At 39.2% G+C, this 26,380-nt stretch overlaps 1 protein-coding gene across 3 annotated transcripts in view; it reads right to left on the minus strand.

Annotated features, from left to right (window-relative positions):
* Positions 1-25,199, minus strand: part of SS18 (SS18 subunit of BAF chromatin remodeling complex) — a 42,707-nt gene extending 17,508 nt beyond the window's left edge. For all 3 annotated transcript variants that reach the window (XM_058801050.1, XM_058800268.1, XM_058825373.1), the window contains exons 1-5: positions 25,041-25,199; positions 21,472-21,548; positions 20,127-20,211; positions 8,252-8,405; positions 1,646-1,867 (exon numbers count right to left, since the gene is read on the minus strand). In XM_058801050.1, the coding sequence (XP_058657033.1) occupies positions 1,646-1,867; positions 8,252-8,405; positions 20,127-20,211; positions 21,472-21,548; positions 25,041-25,109 (607 nt within the window). In that variant the 5' untranslated portion in view covers positions 25,110-25,199. The remainder of the gene's footprint in view (positions 1-1,645; positions 1,868-8,251; positions 8,406-20,126; positions 20,212-21,471; positions 21,549-25,040) is intronic.
* Between the last annotated feature and the right edge of the window lie 1,181 nt (positions 25,200-26,380).

A 26,380-nucleotide genomic window follows, 5' to 3' on the forward strand; every position in this document is an offset into this window, starting at 1 on the left:
CCTGTAATTTGGTTTAATACTGTTTTATTCTCTATTCCCCAAAGTCACTTCAGTACCACTATTTGTTCAGCACAGAAATCTTTTAAGTTTATTTCTGCTTAGTTTCTAATGACCAATTTTCAAGTTTGACAGAGTACTGAAAACACAACAGAGGAATGAAGAGTAAAGAATGCTACTTTGAGATGGAATCATCTCTTAAATTTTAGGCCAGTCACACAACAATGTTTCCTGCAGAGTGACTGACTAGATGGCTCCCTCACATACACTGCTACATAATTATTGCTAACTCTGCAACTAAAACATCTGCATTGAAACAGCATAGGACTTTTCCAAAGCATCTTACAACAGAATTACTACACTATGTATTGCCCAGAATACAGAGATAACTTCCCAGTTCAGAGAGACAGTCAAAAGTATTCCCACTTATGATTTCCCCGACTATGTACCTATCCCTTGTTTCTTCCATTGTTATACATTAAGAAAAATGCAATTAACTATGTGGATGCTAAAGGCCTCAGATCTGGTAAGAAAAGTGCAGAAATAGCTTCTCTCATCATGACTCATTTTTAGTCTCCCATTAAGTTAGTCTTTTGTCTGCTTTGCAACTTTCTGTAGCCTAATAATCAAACTGATCAGTATGACCTGGTCTGTCTGTACACCTCAGGAACAGATGGTACCTACACATAAAAAAGTGGAGCTTTGGTTTGTCGTATGTCTTCTAGCAGGTGCTAGATCCAATGTACAGATGTACTTCTAGCATGTACAGATCCAATGCAGTAACAGACTTAACAGGTAAGCTGAAAATACTGATCTGATAGCTGATTTGTAAAGCACCTCTATAAGAATATGCAGTACATACACAACTTAGTAATTTGCTGCGCTGTGACTTTAATGCAATATTTTAATTCCACAACGTCCTTGCACTTCAACAAGGACATCAAAACACCATCAGTTTATGTAATGGAAATACCTTAGATACAAAATAAGCTTTGATTTTTACTATATACACAAGGGCATCTCATGAAAACAGTAGGGAGTACCAGATTTGTTCCTGGAACTGAATTTTGCTTCTCTAAGACTAAACAGACATTCCATGCTAAAAATGCTGAAAACAAAGACTAACTAGGTAAAACAATCTGAGGGCTATCTGACTTTGATTTTTCCATTTAACCAAGAAACTTAAAAGTAGAAATGTGTTTTATCAACCTGAATGACAATAACACTTTGCTAGAAGTGTAAAGTCTGAAAAAGACAAACAGTAGCTGCAGCTTATAACTGCTGAAAGGAGATCCATTTCCAGATTCTCACATTATGCCTGAAAACAGTTAAATGTCTGCAAATAAACAAAAAGTCACAGATATATGGGAGAAAAGAGATGTAGAATCCTCCAAACATGAGTACAGAATATTCACAGAGTATTCTGAGATGATCCTTCCACAAGCATCCTTGAGTCCATGTCTTAGGTAAATGGCCCATAGGGTGACTGAAGTCACGATTTTTGTTCTTTAGCACCATGCTCTAAGCAACTGAGCCAATTTCAGGGTAAAAACACATTTAGAGAAGGAAATCTACAAGATAAGACCTTTAAAAAAATCTGCACACAAGATATTTTCCTTTCACAGAAGCCAATAGATACCTCACTTACCTTGGTTTGGTTGCATATTCATGTTTGGTCTGGGCCCATAGTTGCCCATTGGCTGTCCCTGGCTCATTGTCATCTGATTCTGCACTGGCATGCTCTGTGACGATGGCACTGAGTGATTATAGCCACCCATGGACCCGTGGCTACTTGAAGGCATGTTCATGGAACTGTTTGTCATATTGAGCTGGTTAGGTCCAGGTCCTTGCATAGGCATATGGTTGGGTCCTTCAGAAAGAAAAACAGGGAGAAAAGTTGTACATTAAGCATCTTAAAAGCAGGTGCAAACAGTCATACTGAATTACAAAACTAAACAGAAGTAATTAAATACAATTACATGAAAATAATTTAAAATACAGTTTGCATGTGATTTCCTCACTTTTAAAATAACAAAGTGAACAACAAAGTTGATCTCCACTATGAAATACATTTTCTTTTGCTGAGTAACTGAAGCTACTGAAACAAAGTTGAATTATCATATAGCTCATCTTCTATCCATATCATACACAAAACTTTTTAGTACTTGCATAATATAGCCTGAATTTCACTCTGAATGGCAGAAGACCAGTGTAACAGAGAGGTTGAAAATTCATCAGACCTGTAATTGTTACAATGGAAGTAACGTTTCTGTGTATTCAAACAACTCATGCTAGACAATTTTTGAAACTAACAATTATTATTATTATTATTATTTTTAAATGCAGGCAGTATTAACATTGACATGGTATAATTACATAGAACCATAGAAACATTTTATTTGGAAAAGACCACTAAGATCGTCAAGTCCAACAACAAATTTAACAAGTTTAACAAATTTAACACTAAGTCCACCACAAAATGCTAACTTAGGCTAATTTTCATTCTAATGATTATACAGTCACCCATAGAAGAAAGAGAAGGTGAGAAGCACTCCATGGATCACTGATACAACAGCAAAGGATATTATGGAAAACTGTGAGCCAAACTCGTTCTACACAGGTGTTTTAATGCCCTTGTAGATAAAAATGTAACCAAAAGTTGTTCATGACAAGGAGACAACTCCTGAGTTTATTTCCTGAGATGGGAATGAGAACAAATCTTTTTGGTAAGACATCAAGACTTTTTTTGGATACTTCAATCATGACTTTTATAAGAATGACATGTAAATGGAAAGCATTTAGTGACCTAGGCTGGTAAGCACATCACCTTTGCTGTGAATACGTAAAAGAACAACCTTGGAAATCAGAGAAAGGTGTGAAAAAAGGAACAAAGGAAAAGTGTTACAGGCAATGAGCTGCATTCTTCTCTACTTGTAACTAAAGTGGAAGATTTCAACACAACAGTAAATCAATGCTTTTCATTTCTAATGGACCTAGCATTGCAGTGATTCAGATAGTATCAAACAACGTAGAATAAAAATGGCTGAAGAACTGTTTAACATTTTTGATCATGTACTATATAGTCAATATTCTGCAACTGTATTTGCAGATTACTAGTGTGGGGGATGATGACTGGAAGGACAGTCTCCAAATTATCAGTTCAACTTGTGAAAATGCAAAGGAAAAGCAACTTGCTCCAACACCCATGTGCCAACAACATCTTTTCACCTTTTATTTCCCTTCTTCCTGACAACAGGATGAATTCAAATTATTCTCTGAATTCAATCTACTCTCAATAGGCACTTTAACAAGTACAATATTATAATACCATCTGGTCAGTTTATTCATTACTTTAATGGAATAGGTGAACACCTACTAGAACCAAAATTAGTAAGAAGTGGGACTGGATATAACCATGACAAGTAAAAAAGTAGATTAAATGCATGGATTATGCCCATGACAAGCATCACATGAAGACCTCATGAAAATATGTAGAACCAGAGGACATGACAGACCAGGTCAACTGTAAAACAAGGCAAATGCTGACACGTACAGATTTCAGCAAGAAGATGCTCCTGTTGCTTAACATGACACAGGTTTTTTGTTAAGCTAGAAAAGTCTAAGAAGAGGAATCTAAAAGAAACTACACTATTAGAGTTGTAGGAAGGTACTGATTTGATTACACATTTCCCAATGAAAATTAAAAAAAAAAAAAAAATAACCACACACACACACCCTCTGCCTTCAGACGTAAACAGCTCCTAAGTCCTTGGCTAATGAAAAAAAAATTGCACTAATCTAGAGTAGAATGAAGGCAGAAATAAGGACACAGAGAGCTGCACACAAGGTCACAGATACATTGTGACTGAAACAAAAAGATGTAAGATGCAGAAGAAAAAGATAACAATGATAAGTGAACATGGTTACTAAAGCCAAAGTGAAGAAACAGAGAATAAGTTTTAAAATGTGTTTATCCTCTTGCCCTTAAGACACGTTACTGAAATAAACACAAACCTATTTTGTCAAGGAAAGTGTAAAAGTTGAAAAAGGCATCAAACATGCAGTTCACTGTTCCTGCAAAACAAGGTGAGCAGAGATTGCTGATATGTACAAAGGCAGGTCCACCACAAATACAGAAAAAGTAATTCAGTGAAAAGGATTATGCCCACAAGAGTACTACAGATGCCTATGCTGCCCCTCTTCAATTCAACACTCCTTAATTCTGTAATAACGAGAACATGGAGACAGTTTAATTATGAAAAAGTGAGCTTGTCTCTAACCAGGAGCTCAATCAAGAATGTGCTCTGAGGTAAAGCTACAGCGAAAAAAAGCTTCCTACTGTAGTGCCAAGCAACTGTTGCAGAGCTGCTAGAAGACTATTTTCCTAAGTAAAGGAAGAAATACACAGGGTTAGTGCCAGAAGGTTAGGGCCTGGGAATGGCTTTGTTTCTTTCTGATTAAAGGAAGACATTGTCAGTGATAGACTTCAGAGAGTTAGGCAAGCACACAGGGAAACAAGTTTTTAAAAACTACTAATGTAAGAAGCAAAATGAGGAAGGCAAAAATCATCACAAGAAATAGCCTGAAAAAATAACACATCTTTTCTAAAACGTTGGTTTATATTCATGTTTCAGATACCACTAAAACAGAAGGGAGCACTCATAAGAAAAAGCTGTCATATGAAATGTGAGGTACATGTATTTTCTGTGGTCAAAATCTAGGGGGTTTGTTAGTGAGAAGCTAAAAATCAAGAACAGAGATAAAGCTAAGACCACAGGATGAAAAACCTTGCAAATGAAAAATAATAAAAACACACTTTACATATAAGTTTTTTTATAGTTTGTCAAAACACTTCATTGATATCTCTTGCATATAAGGACAAAACAATTGATTTTCTTTTTTACCCGCATAAATGAAATAGGAAGAAGAGAATATGAATGAACTGAGAGTGAATTAATGAAGCATGAAGTATGTATCTCCACTTTAAAGTAATTGCTTTAAATGCTATACTTAGATATATACACTTATAATTACATTTGTGTTACAATAAAGTTACTAGAGTAACTATCTATCTTGAGTATAAACAGAAGTCCTTTTTCCTCTTAACCACCTATGCACACATCTTACCTCCAAGAAGCTGTAATCCAAACTAAACACATTGGAGACTACATTTGCAGGAAGGAAAGATTTTGAGAGAACTTGTTGAGAACACACAAACATCTGTGTTGAGGTTTAGAAATGCTATTCCCCAGTTTACCATTTCCACTACAACACTCCAAACCACACACCACTTTGCTTGCTCCCCTGTATCCCCTTTCCTGTGCAGGGCTGGAGAAGTGAACAGGAAGCAAAAAAAGTAAAGATTACAAGTTGAGATAAGAAAAATTTACTGGAAACAGCAATGAAATCAGAAAAAGGACAGTAACAGCAACAATATTAATAAGAGTGTACAAGATGCAAAGGATTCACAGGCAATTGCTCACCACACAGAACCCTCAAAACATCCTGCAGGTCCTAGCCATGCCTCCTCTGGCTACTGCAAAATTTAACCCTGTTCTGGCTGGAACCAGGACCTGTTATTCAGGAAGGTCACCTACCAGTGCCATGACAAAGGACAGAGACCCCATATCTAGTCTTACCTTTCAACTTTGTGTATGTGAGAAAACAACCTCAAGATATCAGGAAGACAACTTGCCCCCAGTACATCTTAGTTCATCATCTCCTTCCAAATTCAGACCACCCTTACTTTGTATGGCATAAACTCAGCCAAAGTAACTCTTCAGACAGCAATTTTTTCAGCTAAAAACCACAATCTGTCACAGGTACAAATAGCACTCAAGTGTATCACCAGTTGAAAAAGGTTTGTCATGACTGTCTTCCCTGGCAAGAGGACACAGACACACATTTGTCAGGGGATGCAATTAAAGGCCCCAATAGCACTTCGGGTTCTGTATTAACCAGGACACAAGTACAAGAAAAATCATCCTTTGCCCTTCAGGCAATGGGACAGGTCTGAAGCAGAACTTTAAAATTACTCATGCCCTGATGATCACTAGGCAGTTCTAATCCCCTCATCAACCACTCTCTTCTGCCCATGCACAGATCTGTGGAAGCCCCTACTCAGGTAATACCTGAAATCCTTAGCTGGCATTTTTAAGAGCCTGCATTTTATTTTTTTCATGCTGGTCAACTGATGTCAGTCCTGGATTCTCTTCATTTAAGATTACTGACTTTACTCCTTTTATACAGATAATCTCTACAGATATTTAAGGTTTTGTATCTGGTTTTTAGTACAAATGTTTATGTAAGCTCAGAGTAAGTGCCCTAAAACCAGAAAGCAAATGTATATAATGCAGAAATTATTAGAAATACAAAGAGAAATACAGAGAAATTTATCTGTGAAATACAGAAAGGCTCACAAGCAGGTAAACTAACACACACTTGAAAAGATATGTGTAATTCAGCTACACACTTACCAAAATGATTCTGTTTCCCTTTTTCCAACCTATGAAATTATTTTAGCAAGCCTTTCTGATATTAGAGATGCCCTCATCCTAAGCTGTTTATCTTCACATCCTCAGAGAAAACTTCAAACTGAGATGGAAAGAACAGACATTCAAGAAAGGGAATATGTTGGAGGAAAGGCTAAATTAAAGCTTAGTTGGAAACTGTATTTAAGTATCTGTCTAGGTGAATAACAAAACAAAGCTATTTACCTTCCACATATTTTCCTAACAGCTCTTTTCTTATTCTATCTAATTACAAAATATGTATGTTTAAGGAGTGACTTTTCTCCCCCGTGGCTCTGCAGTGAAGTCATTATGCTCACATTGTGACTTAGTAATCCTTCTCCTTGGAAAGGATCACAGTAACAACAATAATATGATTAAACTTGAGGGTCAAAGAGACTGATTTTTGAGAGGCAATGCTATTCTCCATGGGAACTGATGGATCTTACTTGGATAAAGGACACCATAATCAGAATATCTCTGCCCTACTTAGGGAGAAGCATATTGCTCTTTACACTTCCAAATGCAGACCATGACCACTGTGTATGATGAAACTAACTTCTCTAGATCTTTTATTGCACTTCTTACACACAGCCTCTGGAGGCTATTCAAGTTACTCTTTCAGAAAAGCCACCATTATATCAAGTCCATTTTATCAAGATTTGCACAGAAATTAGAGACTACAGCAATTGTTACATTTTTTACTTTGTACTAAGTTTTGCATAGTTATTACTGTGTTTGCTGTCAGGAAGGTTATCCTTGACACCAGTGAGAGATTAATTTTCAAAGATCCTTTGACAGTAGTTTCCTTTCTTGAAAGTATCAATACCTTGAGGAGCTTTTGTATGAAAAGTTCCTCCATAACAAAAAAAAAAAAAAAAAAAAAAAAAGGAAGTGATCCTGAACAAAAGCAATCCTGGGAATGCAATTTTAAGCTGAAAGCCGTTTCACATGAAATAGGCAGTATGATTTTACAAGTGGAAATTCAGGAAAATAGCCTCTATATAAAAAAGCATGCTCTTCCATTGCCTACTCCACTCTGATCTGACTGCTAAAGGGAATAGTTACCCCAAAGCCAGTATTGGTAGGTACAATGTGGAATTTTATCATCCTCCTTCTCTGCTTTGTTTCTGTCTTCCCAAGTACATTTCTTTTTATTACAAAACAGGATGGCATAGAAACTGACTTAAAATTTACACCTAGAACAACAATCTGGAGGCCATTTCTTTACAAATCCCTTACGATTCAACACATCTTCAATAATAAAGAACACAGGAGATTAGTGGAAGCTGTATAAAAGCAACCTTTTTTTCTTTTAAACATTTACCCAAATCAGAAACAGCTGCTTTCAGATGTATCTATTTTATTATTATCTAATTATTTAGCTACAATGATTTCACATTATCTTTTTATTGAAGGGTTTGTGTTCGCTCAGCCACAGGCCAATACCTTTCCCCAGTAAGCCCTCTAAAGCCAGCTGTACTGCATGGTTTCAAACAGACTAAATTTAGCCAGTTCTGTTCATCAGAGGAATGCTGTGTGTCAGCTACATCAAAGCCCAAGGGCAGCCTGATAAACACTGAATACAGGTCACGTAGCTCTGTAGCTAACAAACTCTAAGAGAGCTTGTACTCGGGGGCATTCAAAGCAGTTTTGTCATCAACAATCTAGTATCCCTTGAGCCCCCATGTCGTTTCAGTTGCCAGGCAACGCTGGTGTTAATGTCTTAGAGGAGAAAAACTTACCAGGCATCTGGCCGTTCATCTGGTTCTGCATGTGTGGTGCAGGAGGGCCCCCACCTACCATGCCATCTGAAGACATGTTGTGCGAGCGCGGCGGTGGGGGAGGGCCGCTCTGACTCATCCCGCCCGGACCCATAGGCATATTCTGTGTGGGTGGCTGAAAGGAGACAGTTTAGTCAAACACGAGGAGCAGTTAGTCTGACAAATATATTATATGTACATATGGTACAGCGCTCGCCTATATTGCTCAACAGCGTATGAAAGAGAGCGCTGAAATGCATTTCAGTCTCTGTCTGATATGTTTAACTCCTCCATACATTAATTCTGGCAAAGCGTTTAACATTTTAATCAATTTTACATGAAGTATTACATGCAGACAACACCACAGTACCTTTGAGCACCACTTCAAAATAAAAAAAAAACAAATCAATGCCTCATTAAAAAATTACATCTGAACAGTTTAAGACTGCTGGAGTCACTCCCTTACACACACACACAAAAGCTTTCATTCAACAGAGAAATAAGTGTTCACTGTAATTCTCTCACATCAACTATTTGTTGCTGTTAACAGACCTTGCACTGGGACAAAACAGGTACAACATGAGATGAAAACCTCTGAATGCTCATAGACCAGCAAAAAATTTGCACCTGGGTGTGGTAAAACACTAGCGATCTCTTCCCTGCTCTCCCCCAAAGCAATGAAGGCCTAGTTCATAATTCCATGCCAAACACCCCCTACAGACTGGAAGCACATTAGTGCTGGCCTCCAAAGGTCCAGAGACAGCTGCCTAGAAAGGATGTTTTTGGCAAATTTCCTAATGAAATTGTGAGGAAAATAACTGAATAACCTTGAGAGTTCAAAGAGGGAGAGCAAGAAAAACAATAAATACAAGGGGGAATTTACTGGTAGGTTCTCCTCGCAGCAATGTAAGGAGACAGAGAAACTGCTAGTAGCCAGCTTTGTTTTCCTACTAAAAACACCTGTGAGACTCCACGATCCTTCTCACATACCTTAGCCAAGCACTTTCAGGGGAGTAAAAATCATCTCAGTGAGAGCAAATTCCTGGCTCTCTGGCTTTTGAGGACTCTGCCTACAGGTTATAACTATTCATGAAAAACTGTCCCCATGAGACAACCACATGTGTGTTTTTCAACATTTCTCTTCACAGACAGAACCAAGCAGGTGAACCCTAAGTTCCTCTCTAGCCCAGTCCCTGCCTATGCCTACACTATTCACCAGGTTCATAAAGACAAAATACAATATAGTAGTAAAGAGTAAGGCTTTCCCAGTGAGTGTATGTTGGAGATGGTAACAGCAGAGTAACAAAGACACACACATATATTCACTTTGCAGGGGAGGGGAGTGAATGGTAGCAATTTGTTGTCTCAACATTTCTTCAAATACCTCAAGCAGGTATTATTTTACCTGCAGTACTTCAAAAAATTCTTCAGGAAATTAGTGAAGGCTTTTTTTTTCAGCAGTAAGAAGGAAGAAGATGAAGAAAAATACAAGCAAGTAGGCAACTTCTCTTACTAAATTCCTTTCATTCCTCCATGATGAAGAGAATAACATTTTATAAGCAAAGCTCCGTCTTCAGCCTACAGCAGAAGAGGCAGGAGGTGAAGAGGGTAAGAGTGAAAGGCAGCTCTACCCTCTGAACACTGTGACTGAAATGCTGCTCCATTCTCCTTGTTCTTCCTCCACTAGTGAGCAACCAAGGCAAGGCTGCTTCCCCTCAGTTAAAGTCATCTGTCCCCTCACCTACTAAACTCACTATTATCCTAATTTTGCATTTAACAGAATCTAACAGAAATTATCTAAAACTGATATACAAAGAAATAAACAAAAAAGAAAACAGACCATTTTCATTTTTATTTGGAAAGTATGCTCAGGAATACTATCAAAACCAACACACTTGGTATCCTACACATGAACAGTCAGTGCTCAGAGCCTGTCCCATGGCAGCCTCAGAGAAGGCCCATGCCAGCAAACTGAGAGCAAAGTCAAAAATCATCCAAGCTGAAATGTTTTTAGAATTAAAATGAACTTCTTCAATTCCAAGTATGAAACATTAGAAAGTCCAATGAAGTACTAAAGAAGATCAGCTCATACCTAGGTTTTAGCTATCCTGCATTGTACAAACATGGACATGCCCTTATCTGTGGAAAGAGGGACAAAAAAAGCTCTCCAAGGATTATTTAAACAAAGCTATATATATTCCAACTCTATTTAGTCTGAAGTTTTCAAAACAACTATCCTTCAAGAAAAACACTGCAGTTATCAAAAAAACAGCATGAGAGAGTGTAGACACGCAAGGACAGGGAACAAAAAATTGTTAAGGACTTTAGATACAAAAACCTGCAAGAGACTTCACAAACCACAGGGAATTAAGTCAATTGAGGAGCGACTAAAAACACTCAAGAGGTACTACCAGAAAGTAATTCATCAAGAGGAGCTTCTGGATATGGAAACAGCCCAAAGGCCTGTGTGAATCCACATCAGATTCTTGAAAATAATGCAAGAAAAAGGTCAAAGATGCTAAAAAAAAATCAATCTTCCATTAAAAGAAACTACTCTATCAGATAAATAGAAAGTAGACATACACTATACCTCTACTTATAAAAAAAGTAGTAGGACCAATATAGTAAAGTCAAACCTTTCTAATTTACTAGAAAATTTTAAAAATACAAATTAAACCACCTAGCTGCATAATTAACAGAAGCCTCTTAACACAAGTTTTTTGACAAAGCCTTTTGGAGCAATATATATTGTCCATTGGCACTGATCAGAAACTGCCCAGAGGGAAGTTGAAAGAGTAAAGGAACAATCAGAGCTCTCCTGAAAATATTTTAGTAAATGTCAAGATATGAAGCTACTGTAACATTACTGAAAATGTGAAAGAAAGAATAAGCACAAGGTGCCAAGTAACCTGGATAAATTATATGACAACTACATGGAACTGCAAACCACATTCTTCAGGAAGAGGAAGCTCCTGTTGCCACTAATCCAGAAAAAAAGTAACAAACAAAAAAGAATTTACCACAATCCAGAGAGTTTGGTGGGGAAAAAAATCCTAAACCAAAACAAAAACCCAACAAAACAAACAGAAAACTCAAAACCCCATAAAATTTATACATAATACCTGTGGTCACTTTCTGATTATCTTCAGTAATATCCAAAGTCAGGTAGAATACTAAAGAAAAACTGCTGATGTTTTTGATACCATAATGCACATTCAATTTGGGCAAAATAATCTCAAAAAGATACTGTAAAAATAGCAGGATTCTAAAGAGAGGCAATCAGTGATTAAAAACTTTGACTGTTTACACCTGAAACAGCAAAAAGGACAGATTTCTTTTGCATATAAAGGAATATAACTTAAGAGGATATGACAGAAAGACAATTTAATGTATGATACATACAAAAAGTAGATCATCCAATTTATGGTTTAACAAGAAAGAAAACCTCAGGAGAATAGTCAGTAAATTGAAGAATAACATTAAACATACAAGACACGCCATAAATCACATAAATCTGAGGTATTCATCAACACAGTACACTAGAACTAAGTTTAAACAAGATTAAGAGATAATTACACATACATCTATGCAATAGAAACAGTTATATAGGATATTATATAGGATATTTTAAAAGAGCATTACAAGCCTTTTTGTCAGATCATAAACCAATCACTACCTGATAGTAATTAAAATGAAATGTCTCCTGCAGATATAATTATTCCCCAGTGAAATTCCTCCAGAGTATTTTTCTAGTGGATGCAGACAGAAGAAAACAAGAAAAAATTGTTTTTAAATGGTAACTTCCCGATTTCTATTGGACGTGATCCAGACTTTTACAGATAATAAACTTCTTTAAATTAATTTCAATTTAAAAATCCCACAACAAGAAAAAAACTCCACCCAGCTACATAAACTAGATTATTTAACCTTTTTTGATCCTTACAGAAGAAAACTGACTATCCCCAAGAACATGCACTAAATACAGAAAAGACTTTTGCAATGCAAAATGACCACACAGTATTCAAAAGAAACAACCCACCCTGTGCAAAAGAAAAGCTACCCAAAATGAATTCTAGCCATTAACTCTAGATAGGAAGGGTAAAATGACATCCAAACACAGGCTAACTGAACCAAAGGAAAGGCTACTTCCCTCCTTTTGCTGGAAGTGGGACAAAAAGGAATGAAAATTAAAATCACTGCTGACTTTATTCCAATTATGTAGTAGAAAATGTTAAATATTTTACTTCAGTAAAAAGTAAATTAAAGACTTAGTAAATGTTAGTTTCACTTGCTAAACACTAACTTTTGGCTCATTTCCCCAAACACACAGATTACACTTCCAGTGGCTATGAGCATTTAAAATTTATCAGAGCGTGAAAAAAATTAATTATAAGCTATTTAGTGAAACTCTAGAAATTTGAACAGGAAAAAGACTGAAACTGACCCAATAGCTGCACCAAAAAAAGAGATGAGAAAAAAAAAACCATTAGATTTTAACTGACAAGTTCCGGCAAACAAAATCCTACGAAATCCAAAAGTTACTTGAAAGTATGCATTAAAGACAACAGCTAAACTGCATTTTTAGAGGATTTTCTTTTAAATAATAAAATATATCAAATACAAGACACAACAATAAAATCACCTAGGGTGAAAATGTGCATCTGAAGATGGTAAGATTTTTCTTACCACCACCAGCAGGTCCAAAGATTTGTTTAGGGAACATGTATTGTTATGAAAACTGAGGTGGAGTATCAACTCAGTCAGCAAAAAAATTAAAAAAAAAAGGCAAAAACCAGGAAATACTGTTAAGCACATTAAAACACAATATTGCTAATCAATACAACTAGCAATAGATACTTAAAGTACACTATCAAAAATACAATTTTCTTGAAATTCTCTCAGAATAACAATTAAAAGCTACAGGAAATGCAAACATAAATAGCCTTCTTTTGTTTCCAAGAGAAGCCTTAACTCAGGATTTAATCAATCATCTTTGTTTTCAATTCTCAAATAGCATTTTCTGCAAAGCAAAACACCCCTTCCCAGGGGGTACTCTGCCCTGCTCATATCACATTGCTAATATCACAGGACCTGTCCCAGTCTCAGAGAGCAGTACTCTGTTGATAGGTGGTGATGGCACCTGTGGAGTACTTACTGAGGTGTCAGACTGGGAAATAAGATCATAAAGGAATATGCTTTTGAGATTTGAAAGAGCAGAGATTTAACTGGGCTACAATTCTTCCTCTGCAAGGTACAGGGTATTCTGGTACTGAGTGTCTTCAATGAAAAAAGAAAGACCCTGTATCAATTCTCAGCTAGTGAAATATTTGAGGGTAGGGAGGATTTCTACAGGAAAACCATTTAAAATCATGTCTAAATAGGGAAGGTAATTATAAATGTAATTTGTGCTCTCACTGTTGGATTACCAGTTGTGACTCAGAGAAAGGAATTTCAAATTTACAATGACAACCAGTTAATACATTTTGATCTACATCAGGATCTTCAAAAGTCAGAGAAATTCTGACTTAGTACTTAAACATTCTGTTTAAGGAGGAAATTGAAATCTTTAATTGTTTCAAATTGCATATGTCACTGCATACAAATATTTCACTGTCCCAATATTCATTAACAACATTTTAACAAACAAAATTTAACCCTGAAATATCTGATGTCCTCTTAGCAATAGCTATTCTGATACTTATAAAAATAATCCTCCAAAAATTCTTTGGGGGGTTTCAGTAGAACTAAAAATTACTTAAATCAGAAATTTTAAAAACTGCATTAATTCATATGGGTTTATTAAGAGTGCCCGTGCATCACTTAACTGTGGATGTTAACTCAGGGAACACTGAATTATAGAAACTAGACAACTTCTGAGGTGCTCTGCAACTCCCCCATAAAATGCAGTTCCTATCTGTCCTCAGCTTTGTGTTCCACAGCCCTGGTCTCTTTTGCTTTTAAGATGGTTTACTGTTTGGTCTGATACTTACAGGTTTTTTTATATTTAGTAGTCTAAGAGAAAAAAAATCCATCTCTGTTCTAGCTAAAAGGCTTTATGTAAACTCACCTAAAGCAGAAAGAATCCAGCAGAACTCTCACAGCAAAGCATTTGGGAAAGACCAGAACCATACAGACTCTGCACCTATGTTACCAGACTACCTGGTACAGCTCTCAGGAAACAGCCTACAATTGAAAATGTATTTATTGTGCAGATACTGCACTACAGAGAGGCAAATGACATCTGTGAGTAGTGAAAGAATTACACTTTAGAGCATACTCCTCATTCAAACTGCCAGCGATTTTTACTGATTTCTAAATCAGCCACACAAGTTCACAGGCAATAGAAATAGTTTTTTGTGTACAGTGCACTAGCTCCCCGTGTGGACACACCTGATTAACAATACATGCAAAGTAGCTTACAGAACTCAGAGCAATCCTCTGTTTAAAATGGCAGCTATTGGGCTCTGAATTCACTCCTAACATCAGAAATTTCAGTATTTATTTTTTTCTTAGTGTAGTTGCTGGGTTAAGAAGCTCCCACCAGTGACTCTTCATTTCCAAGTCCCCTTTCAGTTGTGCCAACACAGCCGCCTTCTTCTCTTTTGTAACATCTTAAGAAATTATGTTTTTTTTCAAAACTGTTTAACATTTAATCAGAGCAATTATTCTTCAAAATCCAAGCTCCAGGAATCACTAATAGCTCCCTCGCCTCTTGACAGGAAACATTCAACCTTCCTTTTCCTCTGTTCTCTATTAATTCAGTTTACAAATAGTTGAACTTGAACTGGGCATGGACTTGTGTTCTGAAAGGTTAATGCAAAATTATGCAGCATATTCCACATACTACAAACAGATTTTCTGCTATGCCACCTGTCCTGATTTCTGCTGAGATAGAGTTGATTTTCTTCCCAGTAGCTGGTGCAGTGCTGGATTTTGGATTCGGTAGAATAATGTTGATAACACACTGATGTTTTAGTTGCTAAGCAGTGCTTACTCTTAAATCAAAGATTTTTTGGTTTCCCAGGCTCTGCTAGCAAGGTGTGCAAGAAGCCAAGAGGGAGCATGGCCAGGACAGCAGACTCAAACTGGCCAAAGGGATAATCGACACCACAGAGCATCAGACTCAGACTGGGCACTGGTCTGTGGTTTTACTGTCTCATTTTTAATTACAATTATAATATTATTGTAGTATTTTTTTTTTCAATTATTAAACTGTTCTTATCTCAACACAGAGGTTTCATTTTTTTTCCCGATTCTCCTGCCCAGCCCACTGCAAGGGGAGATAAGCTGCATGGTACTTAGCTGCCAGCTGGGCTTAAACCACACCACCACCATAGCTATCAAACTTTACCAGGCATTTGGTGCACAACTGGACAAGAATCTCATTAATTTAGGATTCCTCTCATCATCAGTAGTAAAAGATTTACTTCACAATTTTATTTTAAAGTGTGAAAAAAACTGAGCCATATTTTTATTCTCAGGATGCCAGCTTGCTTTTTTCAAGAAGAGCCAAGTCAAGGTAATTCAATTACCATATATTTTAGACAACTTTTGTGTTCAAAATAATGGCTACTAAAAAAAACCAGAATGCACACTCATTTCTTAAGACTCCCATTTTTTTCTACAACACATTGCAAGTACACTAAAACCACAGATAGAACATCACCCCTTTGAAAAATAAAGTGTGTAAAATTATATGAGAGTTTTCATTGTTTGAGTGAAACCATGCTTATATATTAAAGATTCCTACTTAGCCTGCAGAGCTCCACAACTTAGAAGCATTAAACATCATTACTAACATTTCATGAAAGCCTGTCTTCAAGTTAATTTTTGGAAGTATTTTATTATTTGGTGTATGGGCAGTAGTTGTCTTTGGTTTTGGTTTGGGAGATTTGTTTGTATTAGTTTGCTTTGCTGTGGTTTGGTTTGGGTTTTATCCTATCTCTTGAAGCAGATGCTTTGGGAAGAACCAGGATTTCAGTGCTTGTTGAGATTAGGTGTTTATAAAAAGCTATCATTATCTTCTAGAGAAGTATTTTTTAACTCAAGTGACATGGACTCCTCCCTAATCTGTGTGACAAGTTTGGGAATAGCACAAAATAAGGGATTTTGCAAGTGCTACAAAAAGCTTAATTTTTGAAAGAAATAGCTCAAGAAAAAATATATTTCTGGTTTGTAATTAGAAAGTTTATTAATAACCTTTACAATACTATCAAATTTAGAAAAACTATTTAATGCAATATCCAGATTCTTCTGTGACTTGGACACAGTAAGTTTTCTTGGAAGTCATTACACATACAGACTGTAACTTAGTACTGGAAGAAACTGGCAGTTCCAACATAAAAGAAAGCTCTATGTTACACAGGTGAGTAATAATCAGAAGCACTTATTTTCAACACCCTGAAATATACACTGAAATCTCATGCTCTGAATGCTGACAGAATGTAAGAAAAACTGAAAAAAATCACTGCCTATACTACAAAAAAAAAAAAAAAAAAAAACCAAAAAAACCACCCTCCACAAAACAAAACTCAAAAAAACAATAAAAACCCACACACCAGTGTTCCCAAATAATTCCTGTAGATCTCAATATGTGGCCATTATAAAATGAAAAGTTTCCTACTACATACCAAATAAAGTGACAGTTATGGATTGTTTCCTTAAAAATATTTGGCAAAACTAAGACATATAAGAGAGGGAAGATGCCCAAATAGAAAAGCTGGGGTTTTTTTATTCAGTAGCCTTCAATGACTTTTTAAGGGCACTAAATACACTTCAGAAAACAAAAAAAATATAAGTCAAGGAGGATGCTTGTTCTGCAGATTGAAATGTCATGTGTTTAGAAACAAACACACAATATCTCACCACCACTTCAACTGCATCTTTGCTCTCTACAGTTCAAGGACATCAATATCTTGCTGTAGGCCTCCCTCAAAAGCAGCACCAGTGAAAAATCACAAGAAAGCAAGTATTGTGTTCCTCATGGTGCAAAAGCCCTTTCTGGGAAGCTAGCTTATGTCCTAAGGTGATCGTAAAGAGACTCTTGACTGTGATGCAAAAATACCTGCCACAACTCAGAGAGACAGCAAAATGTTGCATCAACTTCACATGTGAACTTTGTCACTGCTCCAATCCAGCTGGGAAGACCCCACATAACAGCCCTTCCCTTAGTAATGCTGCTGTTCACACAGCTGAGAAAAGACTGGTTCACTCAAGAACCTCACACTTTGTCTCTTAATGTGAAAGAAGGTGTCTTACCCAAAAGTAATAATTTGATACTCTAGTAGGCATACAAGACCACAGGAGCCTTGTTATGACACTGGATTATCAAAGTTTTCCTGGCTGCCTTCACCCAGACTCTGCAGTGCTTGCCTTACCTGCTTCACCCTTCCACACTTCCAGGTCCCAGTTATATAAACATTTCTCTGCACAGCACTATTGGATCTCTACACTTTTTCTTCTCTAAGGCAATACCAGAGTTTCAGAAACTACATCAGTCATTTCATTGGAACACTGAATTCTGAAAGGCAAGGGAAAGGGCACAACAGCTGACTACAAGCATTCTCCTAACAATATAAAGCATTGAGCAATTTTTGCTCATACTAAAAATTTCACTGAATCTGGTAACTTATGTCTTTTTTTTCAGTGTGAATGACATCTGAAGAGAAGCATTGTCTTTCCAACCTCACTTTAACACATAACTATTAATTTTTATGAAATGCTTTAAAAGTTGTGAAATTTCTTGAGAGCTTATTTACCCGATTAAACAATACCAGGATAAAACTTAAGCAAAAAAGATAATTTAGTCTGCTGGGGGGAACAATCTTCCAGAAATAAATAGATGAGACACAACCCAACTTCAGAAGGTATCCAAACTCAAGGTCTCCAAACTTCTGTGGAAAGAAACTGCAGAAGCAGTAACATAAAATTGATATCTTTCAGTATTAAAAATAGTAGATGTCTACACACACAGTATCCTGGTCTGTATTTACTGTTGCCATCCACACCTTTAACACTAATCAACTGCTGATACACAAGCATGGTGAAGAGAATCCTACTACCTCCAAGTCAGCATGAGCCTCATCATCTCCTACATGGAAAGCAGTGGAGGAAAAGGCCCGGAAGTAGTTCATCTTGCATTGAAAAAAGAAAGATAACATGATATCTCACACATTCCCAAATTCTGTTAGCTAAAATTTACTAGCAATACAAAGAATATAGAGAATATTTTCCTATAAACCCTAACAAAAATCATTACGCTACAATCTGATTATGCTACATTTTGGGACATTCTTCAAAGATTGTAGATCACAGCATCTACATTTAGGTAAGACTGAAGACCTAAATTTCATTTAGTATTTTTGAAAGAAAACCCAAGAACCTTTACTCCCTTCCTCATCTGTCCAAAAGAGACTTTCTCTACCCGCTCAAACACACACACACTATGCTATTTTTCTCAGTACCATGGAATATTCCCGTCATTGAATATCAGAAACACACTTCTGTCCAGATCTGCAAAAGCCTTTCCCAGCCCTATCTTCATTTTCTTTTAGGCAGAGAATGTCATCACATTCAACTTTAACAACAGGGCTGTCCACCAGGGACTAGGAGAAGGTCAAATTCATTTCCAGTTGTCATCAGAACCAGGATATGAATTAAGCCTCCAAAAACATATTAGTTGAGGAACACACACAGCCCTCTTAAAGGGTTCTTTCCCTCCCCCTCAGCTACAAGCATGGATTTATAAAAGAGAAACCTCTACAGGCACAACAGGTTGGACATAATAAAGCACTGTTTCTATAGTCCTCTAGGTACCAACTTGAAAGGATGCTTCGCTAGCAGCAACGATTGGAGAACACTTCTCCAGAGACCAAAGAAAAAGTAATTCAATTTCAGTTGGTGAAAACTAGTATCTAGGAATGGCTGTTTTATAGACATTCTTTTTAGCTTCATTTTGCAGAAATGAATCAAAACTATATTAATTCAAGAAAAGTCTTATTACCAAAAAACAAAGAACTTCCTTGTGCTACTCACAATGAACTCCCCAAGCTTTCTGATTAGAACAAAAAGCAAACAGACAGCGAGCTATCTTTATGCTGTTGTTTCTTTTCTTACTGCTGCATAAACAATGGAAAAGGGGAAAAATTCAAGGCATCTTGTAAAATACAGAATTCAGGAATACAGATTCAGAAAAAATTCAGACTAAAAAAAGATAGCAAGTAATATCCAAGACATGTAAAGTGATGCAGTGTTTCAAGGGCCTTCGGACCCTTACTTCTTTTAGATTATCATAATCCACCTTAAAACAAAGTTGTTTTTCCAATACAGGAGAAAGGCAAAGAATTTGAGACTCACCTAGAAGGTGGAAAAGCAGCAAAAAATTTACCCAGCCTCATTCCACTGGGGCAAGAGAATGGATTATATTCCAGTGAAAAATAAAAAGACAAAGGAAAAAATCCCATTCCCTCACTTTTCCCTAATGTAAGAGGAAAAAGAGTACTGCTGTAGGAGTTGACTAAGAACCATACCACTAGTTCTCAGCTGAGGGGGAAAAACAATAAAGGAAAAAAATTCTATATTTGAGGCAGGCCAGATAGTTGAGCATTGCATATCTAATTCACAGTAAGAGTCTACATTTAAACAAGTCAGATTTTAAGCAATACCTAAACAGTGAGATTACTCCAAATACAGCATAAAGAGACAGCATCAAGTATTTACTGTACAGTAAATCAGAGGCCAAGTGTTTGGTCATTATCTCAAACATTTGGTTTCTTGGTTTTTGGTTTGGGTGGGTTTTTTTTACCTTCAGGAATCCAAATGAAATATATTCCCTACTTTTACACTATTTTGTACTTACTGCTGGTAGTAGAGACTGCATGTTCTGGTTGGAGTCAGCTATAGTGGCTAGGTAAACCAAGTTTGTATGCAGCATCTGCTGGTATCTATCAAAATAAACAAAGCAAAACAAATCTTAATTGATAAATACAGTAACATCAGAATTTACTTTAATTCCACAAATGTAAAGAAAGCTACTTATGCAAAACAAGACTCAAGAGACTTACCAAAGTACCATTACTAGGAATCTTAAGCCTTTTGCCTCACACTTATCTATTATCCAATCTTTCCCAATGTCTCCATCATATCTGTGCCTAACTGTATTACTGTCTTGCTATGAAAAAAATCTAAAGCTGAGTGACACTGTTCTCACTTACTCCACTTCCTGCCTTAAACTAAATCACCAGAACACATACAGGGAGTGTGTTTTGTGTCTGGTGCAATTTCATGACAAACACTAGAGAAAGAGAGCTGTTTATTATGTCCCCATATTAAAGATATCATAGATTTACATTACCACATTTCACCAGGACCCTGAGCTTTGGAAGTTTGCTATGGAATAATTTTTCTGCTAGAGAACCATAGTCCTGATTCTCAGTATCTGGCCCACAGTCTCAAAAACAACCTTGAAAGCTGGAGCAGATTACAAGTACACAACTACAGGCCTGCAAACAAAAGTAGTCCCTTAAAAAACCAAAAGCACCTATTGTTTATGATCCCACTCCTTTTCCCAGATAACCAGTTCCCTTGGCAAGGGAGTAGGATGTCCTATCTGTCCATATTTGTCTGATTACATGGGTGCCATCATCACCTCATGCCAGAAAAGAGTAATGGGAAAATAACACTCCCTAACAATTCACTCTTTCTATAGTTCTCTCAGCTCACTCTCCAAAGACCCCACTAGACAGCAAGTCTATGACAAATATTTTAGCAAGCCAAACTTCTACAACAAGCCTGTGCTTTTCATGGGCACATGAAAAGCAGGTAGTTTTCAAACACGCCATCAGGAAGCAGAAAGGTGCATTTTCCTACATGGTTTTGAGAATTTTTCAAACAAAACTACTTCTTTCCAACAATGTAATTACAATACAGAAGAAAAAGATCTTTGTTAGACAGTCCTTATTTTTATGAGCATCATCATCATGACATCAACTTGCAGTAGGCAAGTTGCAATATTTCAGTGACATAAGTTATACTCATAGAGCAAATAAAACCCATCCACCCCCCTCAAGAATTTCAAGTGTAGTATCTGTAGCAATGCTTTTCTTCATAGCACAGCTGTCCTATAAGGTAAGCTAAACAAATCAAGAATGATGGTCTAGGTGGAAATTCACCCAGTCCACAGTAGGTATAGATTAAGGTCTTACTGAGAGCATTCAGAAGTCTTTCCCTTGTTCTGATAGTCCATTATACACTGGATAAGATGGTTGTTTTCATCCAACATCTGAAACAATAAAGAGAAGTTCAAAGTAAATTCCATGTTCTTTTTTGAAAGAAACTGAAGATAAGTTTGAGTCTTGAGTAATGCTCCTCTTCTTAGTTTTAAAAAACAACAAAAGTGTTGTTATCCATAAAGTTCTACTTCACCACTTATTTGCAGAACACTGGTTTGCTCCCATTTCCCCCCTCTGATCAGTTTTACAGGTTTTGGCTTAAGGGTTTCACAGTGCTACCATCAGCAGCCACATTTGTGAAGCACCCTGTCCTGATCTTGCACCAAGTTCTTAGAAAGTTTTAAAAGTTTTCTGCATTCCTTCATTTGATTGCTAACAAGAAATTCACTTAGAAGTCTATGCCCCAAGCTTCCCTCCTCTTTCTAAAGCTTGCAACTGCTTATAAACTTAATTTTAAAAGACACTGAAATTGTTATTGGTGAAAACTGAGCTAACCAGATTTGTTCAAAGCAAATGCACTGGAAAGCCAGGCAATATTTACATGAAGAATCTCTAACTAAGCTGCATTTTATAAATATTTGGTATAATGGCACATTATGGTTTAGGAATGGTATTGCCCAATTTAATATTCCCACTGAAACACTCCAAATCATGCAACCTTCTCCCCTCTGGTAGGGTGGAGGGGAGAACTGGAGGTACAAAAGGATCACCAGCTGAAATAGTAAAAATGTACTGGAAATACCACTGAGATAAGAAGCAAACAATAACAGCAAAAAATACTACTGATGGAGGGTACAAGAGGGCAAATGATTCACATGCAAGTGCTCATCACACAGAGCCCCCAACAATACCTGAGAGCATCACAATATGTGATCCCCTTCCCCATGCCTGGAAAATGGAGTGAGGTGCTGCAGAATAACCTCTGGGTCCACACCATGAGCCTTCCTGGCTAGTGCAGGAATTAATCCTGTGGTGGCCAGAATCAGGACAAATGCACACAATAAATCTATCATACTTTAGCAGTGTCCATGAAAATGAACACCTGACAATTAATTTTCTCACCAAAAAAGAGTAGTCCTAAAACTCATGGGCAATGGCCAATTTCAAACTTTCTACAAAAAGTTCATGAAGTTAGTGTTCCAAGCTCTGTAAACAGGGAAAAACCACACAACCTGATATCCTGAAGTGCACGTGGCCCTCACACACTCATCTTGTGAGCATGCAGCTCATGCTCTGCACTCTGATCAGGCAAGATTCAGCAGAACCATGGCTAACCTGAGCCTTCAGCCAAGTTATCCAAGTGAACTTACAGAAATGGAAAATTTACTGCCAAATGCAAAATTTTGCATCAATTTACTCCTTTGCTTTCTCTCACTGGAAAGCTGGTTTACATCCCTTTATCCAGCTGCTGAATTTCACAAAACAAGCAGAATCTTAAAATATCCCACAGATTCTCTCCTTCTTCCAAACATGGTTGAAACCAGCCATGACTGGACTCATCCTTCCACAAGGAAAGCACAACATAATTCCACAGTCTTTATTTCATTAACAAATTAACAATACAGGGAGGGAAAAAGAAAAAAAAAGTAGTGACATTTTTTTCTGTACTTAATCCATCTCTACTATGAAAAGAGTATGGAGTCAGAAACTTTATGCAGTTCAGTCAGAACTTCTATCCAGTAAGAACGAGCCAGTCAGCCAAGTTTTCTTAAACTTTAAACAGTAATTCACCAGAATGGACTACAAAAATACCAGTGCAAGTATTTTGCCTGAAACTGCTGGATCTGGAAACACATGCATTAAGCACTAAACACAGACATAACTGCAGTATTTTCAGCTACTATGTGAGCCTCAGAAAACAGGCAAAGCTACAACTGCAAAGCTACCTCTCTGAAGAGGACGACAAACCCACTGCTACACTGACACATAGCACACGAACTAAGTTCAAGTTTTATGACAAACACAGTGGCCATTTTCATCAGAAAAAAGGGAAAAAGGAGATAATACCTTTGATACCAAAGTCTAACAGAGCACCTGCAAAGGAAGCTGTGAATCGAGCCTCTCCCCAGAATACCTCCCACAGTCCTGAGGGAAGCAGCAGATTCTTAAGGCTTGGCAGACAAGTACACCTTGAAACTGCCCATTAGATGGTTGCATTCTTCATTACAGCCATGTGAGCCAGACCTCTTGGGGAGGAAAGGACTGAAGGGGGCAGGAATGCTAGGGCTAAGAGGAAAGGGAACAAGAAGGAATATAACTGTATCCTAGGTGGGGCTGCAGACAACTGCTTTTCACAAGTTTAACTGAGTGTTTGCTGATAGAAAATTGGGATGGTTATAAACACCGACCACTGAAAGAATTTAGTTTCCAGCTGGATGAAAATACCTTCAGGGCTTCTGACAACTCAGGTACATTACAAAAATTCTTCAACTTTAACACTGAGGTTCTGCCAGCACACCACCATCGAACTAATGGTGTGACTACAGACCCAGGAGAACTTTATCGTCTGTATTCTCCATGGGCACCTCAGCATGCTGAAGTCTCTACTGACTACTACATACCCAGTGGATATGTATTTTTCATCTACAGTTCCCAAGCACTGACTTCTCCTACAGTACCCTGGAGGTTCCCATTACAACTCTAGGGTCTTCTTTGAGCTCCGCATTGCTGCAACACCTGCTTTGTAGAGGTTCCAATTCTTTACTAAATCAGAGGCTTGCTTTATTGACCTAAAGGACCTCTCCACATAAGGAGCTGGTACCAATCTGAAATCTGTTTGATCCACGGCCACCCACACAAATGATGGTACGAGTCTTAAGTTCCTAAATACCACACAGTTACCAGTGAACTTGAACATGCTCCTCTGTTGCTGCTGTGCATTATTATTAATCTTGTACGTGCTTTTCTTTGATCGCTTTAGCGAGTGAACTTGCTCCCTCCCACACAAGCTTAGGCGGAGTCGTCCGGAGGCGCTGTCATTGGCTCCGAACGCGATATCCTTCTTCAATCACACCTAAGGCTTACTGGGAGGCAGCCTTAACTACCAGGTCTACCAAGTTTGGGAACTGGAGCCGCTTCCCACCCCGCAGCGCCCGGAGTCAGGCAGAGGGTCCGGAACACCCGGGCCGCGGTCCCGCTGTCAGAGCCCCCCGCAGGAAGGACTTACTCCACTCCTCCACTTTCAGGCCGAGTCCTCTCGGCTTAATTCACGCCCGCGGGGGCGGTCGGGGCAGCCCGAGTGGAAGAAGAAAGTGAGGGCTGGAGGGGCCGGGGACATCGCCCGCCTCCGCCCGGCGTCTCCCGCCGGCCCCGGGACCCTCCAACAAGTGTCCCAGCGCAGGGAGAGGGGCAGCGCCGCGCCGGGGCCGAGCCCCGGGCACAGCGAGTGCGGCCCGGCCGCCTCCCTTCCCCGCCGGGGCCTCGGCGCTCCGGGCCTCAGCCGCCGCCGCCCCCGTTCCCCGCGCGGCAGGAAGCGGCAGCTGCAGCCCCCGGGGCCGCCCGGGCCGGGGCCGCCCGGGCCGGGCCCTCCGCGCCCTCCTCACCTTCTGGATGGCGGCCGGCGTGATCTCGCCCTTGCCCCGCTGCCTCGGGGCCGCAAACGCCACCGACATGTCTGGCGGGTGCCGGGAGCCTCCGCGTCCGCTCCCGCCCGTTCGCGCGCGCGCCCCGCGGACCAAGCAGCGGCGGCGATCCGGGAAGAACGCGGCGCGCGGGGGGGCGGGGGCGCGCGCCCGGTGGGACGGCCCATCCCCATCCTGCCGGGGGAAGGGGTTAAGGAGGACCGGCGGCTCCTCCCTGCTTTTCCCCCTGGTGAGGGGGCGTCTCGATAAGACCGTGGCCGCTCCGTACGGCCCGGCCAGAACACCTGGACCGAGAGCCGACCCTGAGCCGCTTCGAAAGTGATCGCCCCCAGACAGCCTTGTCACGCGCCTTTCTTGTTTATCCCTTTCCCTCCGCCGCCTTGGTACGTTCCTGCCCGACGAGCCTCATAGCAGGGAAGTGGTACGGTCGGCTGGGAGGGGGAGTGACGGTGCTGTGGCGCGCACGTTGCAGGGGACACGCTCGGGCTGTGCTGGGCGGCAGTCTCTACTCCCCCCTCTGCCCAGCGCCGCAGTTGGTTGCACCCGGGGAGCCCGCTCTGGCGGCAGCCCGGGGCGGGGCAGAGTGGGACGGGACGGGACGGGAGGTGCTGATGCGAGGCGCTGATGGGAGGCGCTCGGAGTTGGAGGGGACCTGGTCTGGAGCATCTCTCCTGAGGAGAGACTGCGGGAACTGACCCTGTTAGTCTACAGAATAGATGATTCATTAATGCATGTACACAGAGGAGAGGGCCAAGAGAGTGGTGCCGAGCGACAGGACAAGGAGCAATGGCCATAAACTAGAACACAAGAAGTTTCCACTTCGACGTGAGGGAGGTTTTTTTACATGGAAGGTGGCAGAGCACTGAACAGGCTGCTCAGGGGCTTGGGACGGCTTTCCCCGATGAGTTGGGCGGCTGCAGGTTCCCTGCCCTGAGAGTGAAACAGAGCAAGAAGAAGCTCGGCTGCAACATTAAACATAAAATTACAAACGCTGAAGCCCTGAAACCAGCCTTGATTTGTTTCAATGCAGCCACTGGAGGGAATCTCGGTGTCGCTGAAGTTTAAGACAGTCTAAGACAGTTTTTGGAAGAATGAAGAGTTGCAACGGGCAGTTGGTACAGAGACATTGAAAAAGCATTAGCATTAGCCAAAGCATTTTAAGCCTTCTTTTTCCTGGCCACATCCCTTGCTCAGCCTGTGTGCATTCCAGTGCCACGCTACAGGCTGTGGGTACAGAATTCCTTGCCTTTGGCCAACTGGGGGCTGCTCTTGCAGCTGGCCGAGGTGTGTGTGCTTCCGTG

This window comes from Ammospiza caudacuta, chromosome 1 (genome assembly GCF_027887145.1).
Source record: "Ammospiza caudacuta isolate bAmmCau1 chromosome 1, bAmmCau1.pri, whole genome shotgun sequence".
In the NCBI taxonomy this organism is placed as follows: domain Eukaryota; kingdom Metazoa; phylum Chordata; class Aves; order Passeriformes; family Passerellidae; genus Ammospiza; species Ammospiza caudacuta.